Genomic DNA, 10,328 nt, shown 5'->3' with positions numbered 1-10,328 from the left:
CACATGGATTCTTCAGGTGTAAACTAATTTTGATAGTAATTAACGTTTGTCAATTGTTTCATTTGAATATTCGAATACTTCAACGCGTTATGAAGTAATGTGGACAGACAATACATAACCATTAGGTAATTCTGCTTATAAATGAGCGTATCAGAAAACATTGTTCACTCAGTTCCTGATACCGTGTATTATACTGCTCCAATCACTTGCATACTCATGTCGTACCAACTCATAAAGATCTCTATTATGACCCACTTGCACAAGCCGTGGGCAAGTAAAATAAAAGTCGGACAAGTATATTACTGTTTTTTATTATATAGTCGGAAAAGTATCACATTTAATAAGTTAAGTACATAAAATGAAATTTCGGGCAAGTGCTCCAAATCGTGAGTGCTGAGTCTGTTTTGTCTTTGATTATCATAAGAATGTACTATTAATTTGAACAATTGTTCTGGTAAATAATGTCGCCTGACGGCCCTCTAATCACACTTTCTTATCTTAACGTCATAACTTTTTGAAATTGAGCATCCAGACATTCGTCGACAACTAACATTCTGTTGTATGAATTTAGTAACATTAGATTATTTTCAACATGAACATGGTCGTGTCGTTTGCTTTTGTACTCGCTGCATCATTGGCAGTCGTTTGGGTGAGTTTTTTTCATTTTCAATATATGTTACTATTTTATTGTAAACGTCATTCATAAATAAATTTAGAAACAAGCAAGAGATATATCAAGCGCATAATGTCTTAATGTGTATTGGCCAAGAAGAGTAACAGTAAAATACAAAAACAATAACATTATGTGAGTGACTATAACACGTCTTATGAAAAATTGGTTGCATGTATCTGCGTGTTCACGCTAGCTGATGGGAACAATCGGTGTACACGTGTTTCGTAATGCATGTAGCACATAACGCCGTAACAGCCATATCTTTTCTTGTAAGCATGACTGGAATAAAAGTATTTTATTATACTGGTTTCTATACAATTCTGACTTGATAACCAGATATATCTGACAAATTATGTAAGTACTCAGGATGTTGTTAAAAAATACTTCTTTAATGAGAGCATTAAGAATTAGTATACTACATGTTTATTATTGATATATTATGAGACTCCGTTCCTTTTGTATATAGACAATTTGTGTTGATGGAATTGCACTATATTTATTTATAACTCCGCTGCGCTTGATTAGGTATTTTTATTATCGGTACGTTTTTCTATTAAGAAACAAACTCACACGCAAATAATCAGTGCTCAAATGCGGCTGTTCAAACATGCGTTAGCGTGCAATAGATGAATCAAACGCGTCATTTCACTTTAAAAAAATGCTTGTTCTTAGTGATATCCTTATCAGCATTTATCTTGCAAATGAAGTGAGAGTGAACGATTTACAATTGGCCTCACAGTATCCGATACCCATTGAATAGCCCTTATTTAGGAAATAGATCTATTTGTGTAATTTGCTTGTTTGCATATATACATATACATATATATATATACAGCAATGGATGCTTTAGTTGGCTGCGATTTCCTGTCGAAAGAGAATCGCCAAACCGGAAGTTCATTTGTATGCGGCTTGAAAATCAGCACTTTGACTTTATTCGGCAGCATGAAAGACCTACGTCCGTGATTACAAAAGAAACAACACTCTCCTCGGAGGAAATGCAAACCACAAGGTGCATGGCAAAAACAAAGATGAAACATGACGAAAACAAAATGAATGTTGTTACCAACCTGTCAAAGAAGACGTTAACTGATGCTCAGATATCCCTGCTGTCGAAAGGACTGAAGTTCATACCGACTAGAAAAACGATAGACAAAGGAAAATTACTTACAGACTTGTCAGCGTGGGAACGCCGTATGCGCTTAAAAGAATATTTCTATTCAGAAGACGCTGAACATAGAACCAGGGAAGATAAGCATCAATACAAAAAGAAGACCTCGACGTGGACTCCAAAGGCTGGCCGCGACAAATGGCTGGACACATATATACAAGCGGTCAAAGACGACATCATTTGCGGATTAAAACGAAAATTTAAATATAATCTAAGCAAATCGGAAGAACAGGCAATCAAAGAATTACTCCACGACGATGACATAGTAATTCGCCCTGCCGACAAGGGGTCGGGGATAGTGATAATGGACAGGGAAGACTATGTCAAGAAGCTGAAGTGTGAAATGTCGGACAGTGAGACATACGTCGCGGTGACGGATGATAAAACAAGGATTGTGGAAAACAAAGTGAAGAAAGTGGCCGATACCCTATACAAGAAGGGGTCGATCGACAGTGACCTTAAAAGGTATCTCACCAGCGGCGGTGGAACTTCCGGTAAGCTTCAGGGCAACCCGAAACTTCATAAACCTGGGATGCCTCTCCGCACTATTGTAAACGGCCGCAATCACCCGACAGAGAAGATGGCGGAAATAGTGGAGAATGAATTACGCAATCATGTGACGTTACTTCCGTCGTATGTGAGAGACACAACCGACTTCCTAAACAAAATAACACAGATACAGCAGCCGTTACCAGACGGTACCATCATATTTTGTTTGGATGTAAAGGCTCTTTACCCCAGCGTACCAAGAGAAGAGGCCCGTGCTGCAGTATTTGAAGCTCTCAATCGGCGAGTGCAACCGGAAGTACCAACCAACGACATGATCACAATGATGGACACTGTTCTAAATAACAACACCATTTCATTCAATGGAGACCACTACATGCAAAATGAAGGAACTGCTATAGGATCGCACTTAGGAATGAATTACGCATCGACCTACATGGGAGCCTGGGAGACAGAGTTATTTTCAAAATCAAGTAAACATCCAATAGCCCACTTCCGGTTTGTTGATGATGTTTGGGGCTTGTGGACACATGGTTTGGAGGCACTAAAGACATTCCATGCGGTTGCAAATGAAATCCATCCACGAATACAGCTAGAGCTCCGTTACTCCACAGAGCAGCTCGAATTTCTAGACACCATGACGTCTATTCGAAAAGGAAGGCTGGTTTCAGACCTATATACCAAACCAACAGATCGGCACCTCTACCTGCACATGGACTCGTCGCATACCGAGTCTACGAAGAAGGCCATTCCGTACGGCTTAGGGGTGAGGCTAAAAAGAATATGTTCGGAAGAGACGGACTACAAAAAACACAGAGATGAGATAAAAGAGCAACTACAGAAGCGAGGATACAATGGCCGATTCGTCGAGACAGAGCTGAAGAAAGTTGATAGTAAGAAGCGAGAAAATCTGCTGCATACGAAAGTGCCTTCAAAAAGTACTTCCAGGGTACCGCTCGTTATCACTTTCTCCAGAGCGCTACCAAATGTCGGCCATATCCTCCGGAAACATCCTCCACATTTCAGATCATATGAAAAACGTTTTTCCTGAACCCCCGTTAGCAGCATTCAGAAGAGACTGCAACCTTCAAGACATATTGGTTCATAAAAAGCACAATCGGATGTTTTTCCGAGTTCACAACAGGAGCGGGCCTTGTGGAGCACAGAGGTGCGCAATCTGTCCATACATGATGGAGGCTGAAAAGTTCAGCGACACCACCGGCAAAAGCTACAATGTGCGGAACGAGGTCACCTGCAAATCCACCAATGTAGTCTACGCTGTACACTGCGAACGGTGTAAGACCTTCGTATACGTAGGAGAAACGGGAGATACCCTGTACCAGCGACATCTTCTTAACCTGTCCCGCATACGGACTCGACACAACGACCCGGTAGCCGAGCACTTCTACACAAACGGCCACAGCGTCGCAGACTTCCGGGTCATGGGACTCGAAAAATTAAATGGAACCGACGAGTACCGGAAGACCATCGAACAACTTTGGAAGCGCAAACTGAGGACGTTCAAACCATATGGACTAAACACAAAAGACTAAAATTGGCGCGCAATGTAGCGTGCGATAATATAACGTCACTTCCGCTAAAGATGATATGCTTATGCACAAATAAACGCCGCTGAAGAAGACCGAGAGGTCGAAAGCTACGGCAAATTTAATAAAAGCGTTTTATGTTATATATATATATATATATATATATATATATATATATATATATATATATATATATATATATGTTATCATCAAGGGAATCGTATCGGTTTTATTAACCCAGTAATACAGCTCAATGTTGTTAAAATTATATGAAGGGGGAATATATATGTGGTTTTCTGATAGCTTTCAACGCGAATCTGTTGTGTCATCCTTATGACAAATGGTTGTTTAAATAGCTTTCGCCATTGCAATGTCTTGGCGGGTCCAGCCGTTAAATACTCATACGGATTAAGCAATTTCAAATACGGTTATGATTTATGGAAGCGTCTTATCTATACCGAAATTTTGACAGTATCATAGCCAGCATATATACGTTTCATACACGGGCATAACGAGATATTGTATTCAGCGTTATTTATCCAGGCTGCCGAATGTAGCTCCGACGCCGACTGCCCCGGCGGTTGCTGCTATTCGAACAACGTCAACCCCCACGGTAAATGCTACTCGGTATCAAATGATACCCAGCCCTGTCATCTTCCAAACCATCAGGTCAACCACATGCTGTACCCATGCGGTTGCGCCTCAGGTAGTGCTGCTTTTCGTTATCGATTGACACAATTTTATGCAAATGTTAGTTTAAGTGTTGCGTGAACAATGTGGCATTTTCCACTAATAACAATACTTATTTAGATCAACATTGACTTTCAGATGGAAACATGAGTTTCACTCCTGCCAGGTTCTAAACTGACTGATTTTTAAAACATAGTATAAAATATGATTGTTTTTCTTGAAGAAAGTAGGAAAAGTAGGAAAACTAGGATTATATTTTAGACACAAGGATATTAAAAAAATACTCCTACAATATAATTTTCGAAAAAGTGTATCTTATCGCAGGAAAATGCTGAGTTTGGGGGCTTATGAACTGGTTCTTGGTGTTTTCTTGTTTACTAAATCAAATTAGAACAGAAACGACGTAGCAGTTCTTTTATCTTGACATCTAAAAATTAACATATTCTGTAACTTTTAACCAGACAACGTCATTAAAAACACACTATTTGTTCTAAGAACAGGATACAATTATATAAATACGGGTGCATGAAAAAATGTACATCTACATTCTTCATTGCATTAAAATATAGTTTAAGAACAAAATGATGTGAAGAGGTGGTGGTAAACAATCTTAGCTGCACATTCCTATCAAGCTCAACGTTATTTAGTATACATGTGGCACGAATCATGCTAGACATATACTTCAATAATAACAATCAATTTTTTGACAAACAAATATTCTACCATAATCACAATAAATGAACAATAAGGTTTTTTTAGCAGTAAAAAGCATCAAAAGTTAGAAGGTATTTTAAGAAAAAAGGAGGAAAAAGTAAGACTTATTAGAGTGTATATTAGAATAATTAGGAAATTGTATAAATGATTTTCGTAAATTTTAAGGAAAAGAAGGGAAAAGTATAAATGATGAGGGTGTGTTTTTAATTGCAAATGTATGAACGATTAGTGTGCATTCTAAGAAAAAGAAGGGAACCGCTTGAACAATGTCAACAAGTAAGATAAGTAGATACAATTTAGGAAAATTTAGGTCCAGTTGAGAGCGTTGTATTTTGTGTTGTTATCTTTGTTATATTTCCATAGTGTCGTTCTATGCAAGCAATAGTATAAATGTACGCATGATACAGTGCAAAACATCATATTGTGTAGTTCATAGTGTTAAGATCATTTATTATGTCGGCATGTTATCAATAATAAAGTATAGTGGAAATGTGAACGTTGATAAGTATTTTTAAAAAAAGCATTTATCAATAATAAATCTGCACATTACTTGTATACTTCTAAGATTCTCCATACACTTGCCACAACTGGCCCCAACAAACATATGGAACGCAGTTGTTTGTGTTGTGTGTTTTGATAACAATGTCGAACTTTCAAACTCTACGCCAACAAGTGTTCGCTTTAAAACCAGGTTATTCCTTTTACAGGCCTTACATGTGACGCCATCCATTTTGATCCATCGTTACCGGACCCAATCCACGACGCAGAAATGCTTCTGCTCGGTCACGGATATGGTCTCTGTACATCGACACCCGGAACAATCTTTGGATAAAAGCATTGTCTATCAAATTTTATATTAAAAATATAATGATAAGTTTAAAAGTGTTTCTTCATCTTATTAAAGTAGCGAGTAAGTGAATGAGTAAGCGAGTATAACTGAGACAAAGATAAATGAACATTTTGTGCAGCAGATACGAAATGTATTCCAGTTTAATTTATTTTAAAGTAATGCCAATCACAAAAACCATTAGTAATAAGCAGTGTATATAGTATATAAATATTACATGTCTGACAGGGTGACAGTTAATTTGTCAACTTGAGCAAGTACTGTCAACCGAGGCGAAGCCGATGTTGACAGTAATTTTCCGAAAGTTGACAAATGTACAGTCACCCTGTCAGACATGTTATTTTTATTTTATTATACCGAAAAAACTATTTAAACATAAACAATTCATATGAACCATGTCTGTTTACAATGGAAATGCACAACTTCGTACTGCGCATACGCGAATGGGACAGTACAATTTTTTACCATTCCGCACATAATTGCTAAGGTAGCGGGCGACAGTATTTTTTGGTATCGGGCGACAGTATTTTTTGGACAGTTTTTTTCCCTCTGGGTCTGACAGTATTTCTATGTCACGATGGACTATGAGAGTTTAGCATTGTGAATAAAAGTGAGGTTTAATAACAAAGTATATTAGATGTGCATCCCGGTACGAGCGCATTATAAATGTTTTGAACAATCGTGCAAAAGCAATAAATACATAGTAACACTACCGACAATCCAATAGGATTATATATTTTGTGAAGCTGAATGAATGGGTAAACAATTTATATTGCCTCGTGCCGACATACTCGATTTTCATTCGTTTAGCCAGTTCACAGTGCTGAACGTGTATACATTGCTTTTTAAGTCCGTAGCGTAATGTTCCAAGAGTCTCAAATTATGTCCCCAAACAATGCAATTAAAAATGACGGCATTGAAAACAAACAGCACAGTTAGGTTTAGTCGTTTTATCTCGTTTATAACGGAGAAAAGACTAATGCTAGGAAAAATAGCATTTTACAGCAGAAAAATTAATTGCCGCGATTCTGACTTACCTAGCACGATATGATAAACAAACAATAAGAATAAAATATGATAAAGTTGTTTAACGATGTGAAACTAATTAATTACATATGTAAGAATCGCAATGATTAACAGGGAAAATGCTGTTGTCGTCGTTTGGAATCGTATTGTATATTCATAACAATACAATCTAATTGAAACAGCCGATATTTCAATATATTTTTTTAAACTAATAATCATAATACGAACACTTGCCTTTATTTCATACGTAGCTTTAACACACATTTCATGAAACTATACATCTCCGATGATCTTTTTCTGGATGTGGATGCTGGTTTTGTTTCAAGAGATACAACGTGTATTACGTTAACCGAACAAAAAAACAGCCCTTCTGAAAATATAGTAACGTTTTTACAGATCTGCTTGGGTTTAAAAAGTGAATGTCGTCCAAAATTTAACGCTGTAATTTTGTTGTTTCAAAATGTTTCAAACACAGAAGTTGCGCGCACAAGTATCTTACTTATTGAAAAGTTATATCCAAATGAAAAAAAACGTAACCATGACAATATAAATTTCAATAAAACCAGTTTCAGCTTAAGCCATGGTATTTATGAGGTAGTTCAATTAATTTCGATATTTGCTCCAATAATGCCGATAAATGTTTTAATGTGTCAAATATTAGCTTACGTATTTCACCTACATTTCCTAAATATGAAGATTACCCTTCTACATAACTGTCTAAATAATAACTTTTTGGTAATATGTGCAGTAAATACTGTTGTTAACGATGATTTACTTGATCTTCTTCGTGAAACCTGTCTTAATACCTGGTAATACGTATTCAGCTTACTTATTTCACCATTCATATGATCAATTGATAGCTTTACAACACAGCTTTTAAAAGTCTATATATAAGCCTTAAACAACCCGGTAATATTGTAAAGATGAGTATGTATGATTATTCACGCAGCGTGTTAATGTTTCATGCTGAAACAAAAAGCTTACACGGTGTGCGCTCTGTAAGAAATGTTCTTCTTTTACTTCCAGTATTTGTTATTTTAACAGTTTGAAAACAACAAGATGATATTTCATTTTGTAGCCTCACGATTATGAACAGTATTTGTTCGGAACTTAATCAGCATTCCACAGTGAGTAACATACGGTGTGCTGTTAAATCGTTTAAGCGTATCCATTCTCTTGGTAGTGATTAGGTTTCACAAATATTCTATTGTGTTGATATTTTAACGTCTGATTTGTAGAACACTTTAAGGGGTATGTTAAAGTCTGGTCAATTCATGAAGAAATGTACAGAGGGCGTTGTAAAACCCTTAATAAAAAGACTGCACCAGAACATGTAAACTATTATCGGTGAATACCACTAGTCAGCTGTAAGTCAAATTGTTTACTACGAAACGAAATAAACGGCTTCAAAAATATTGCTCCATCTCTAACACCATTTTTTGACGCGCAGATCAGAATTTAAAACAATACGCTCCCACTGCAGGCTCATAATTAAGTGGTCATTATTTAATCAATGATATATACGTCGATATGATGAAGTGCGTTGAATCCTTAGTAAGAAATGGACTTTGGTTGAAATTGTATAAACAATGTATCGAAGGTTCTCGCCACTAACATAATTTTATACGCGGTTTGTTTGCGTCAATGAGTGGAATTTTCGCATCTGATGTTTTGAATATTAATCAAACATCTCGAAGTTTATCTTCACTGCGACAAAAGTCGTCTACTATTGGAAAAATGATGATACTGTGATGATATCGTTATTGTTTGCTGATGATATGGCTATTGTAAGTAAGAGTTATTTATTTATTCCATTTGCATACGATTATACAAGAACAAATTACATAAAATATTGACTATTTGTAGCCATAATGAAAAAATACAAAATGAAACAAAAATAATGCTTATAAACAAAACTATTTGGGTGCATGTATGCTTTAGAACATAAACAGGAAGTATATATATTCGTATTAAATAGTATTCTTATAACATGCTAGTCAATGAATTTTACAAATGGATTTATTAACGCCGTTATAAATTAGTCACAGTCTATGTGTTATATAAAATAATAAAGTTATTTTTCTAAAAAAGGTGTGTGTATTTATCTTTTTATGATGTGATTACACACATACAGGAACAGAGTAATATCTGTGTATGGAAACGTCCTGTGTTAGGCGTAATTTAAAAACAAACATAATGAACTAATTTTTAAAGAAACAAATCTACTGGTTTCAATTAAGTATCTGGTAGTTGCGACTATGTATATCGTCAATATGACTGAGTTTCTCTCCATTACCACTTGTTATATCGTAATAATGACTAAGTTAGTTGTAATTTCGACTAAATTTATTGCTAATACGAAAATTGTCACGTAATTACTAATTACGACACGATAGTTTACGAATTTGTTTACCCCTTTATTTCGTTATTACGATTGTGTTACTCGTATTTTGTACTTTTGTTACTATGATATGCATTTAAGTCGTATACGATTACGATATTATTAGTCGTAATTATGATATCATTTCAACAAGTAAGATCGACCTGACACTTTCTATGTATGGAACAAATATGTAAAAAAAAATTGATGTAGATGCGTTTTCCATGACCTCATTATTTTGCGTTTCCTTTTAGACAGACAGACAGACAGTTTATTTTGTCTTCTACAATGTATATCGTCAACAACACATAATGAAAACAGTACAATGTCGAGACTACATTCCACTTTATCAGTGTGAAGACTTCCCTGAACAATTCAATAGCAGTGCTTATTTCTAAAGAGATCATTTTCTTTTCTGGTTTTAAAGCAATTTTCAAATAGAATCCATGCTGTAATGGTTATTTTCTGTAATCGATGTCTGTCTGTAACATTTCGGTGCATTTCATTTGGGGATTTAGTTGAAATATGAACGTTTTAAGTGCGTTTTTAAGTACAGTGCTTTTGTTCAAGGATCACTGCCAAAACACTGTTTGTCGAGGTTGCTTGCAATTGGGCGGATTTTACTTTTTTAGACGTAGGGAGAAGGTATTTTTTAATTGCAATTTTTTGCGGAGAGGACAGATCAGTATTTTTTAATCATGACAGGCTTGCACATTTTTATACATAGAGAACAAACACAATCTTTGAAATGCGGCAGTTTCATAATGGCATCTTAT

At 35.9% G+C, this 10,328-nt stretch overlaps 1 protein-coding gene across 1 annotated transcript; it reads left to right on the top strand.

Moving 5' to 3' along the window:
• Nucleotides 1–481: 481 nt before the first annotated feature.
• On the top strand, nt 482–6,173 carry LOC127854130 (uncharacterized). The gene is made up of 3 exons (XM_052389132.1): nt 482–649; nt 4,439–4,601; nt 6,007–6,173. Exons 1-3 carry the CDS (start codon nt 593–595, stop codon nt 6,129–6,131), a joined length of 345 nt encoding a protein of 114 aa, XP_052245092.1. The 5' UTR covers nt 482–592; the 3' UTR covers nt 6,132–6,173.
• The last annotated feature ends 4,155 nt before the right edge of the window (nt 6,174–10,328 follow it).

The sequence above is a fragment of the Dreissena polymorpha genome, chromosome 12, assembly GCF_020536995.1.
Source record: "Dreissena polymorpha isolate Duluth1 chromosome 12, UMN_Dpol_1.0, whole genome shotgun sequence".
NCBI lineage: Eukaryota > Metazoa > Mollusca > Bivalvia > Myida > Dreissenidae > Dreissena > Dreissena polymorpha.
This window is presented reverse-complemented; position numbering and strand designations above follow the sequence as displayed.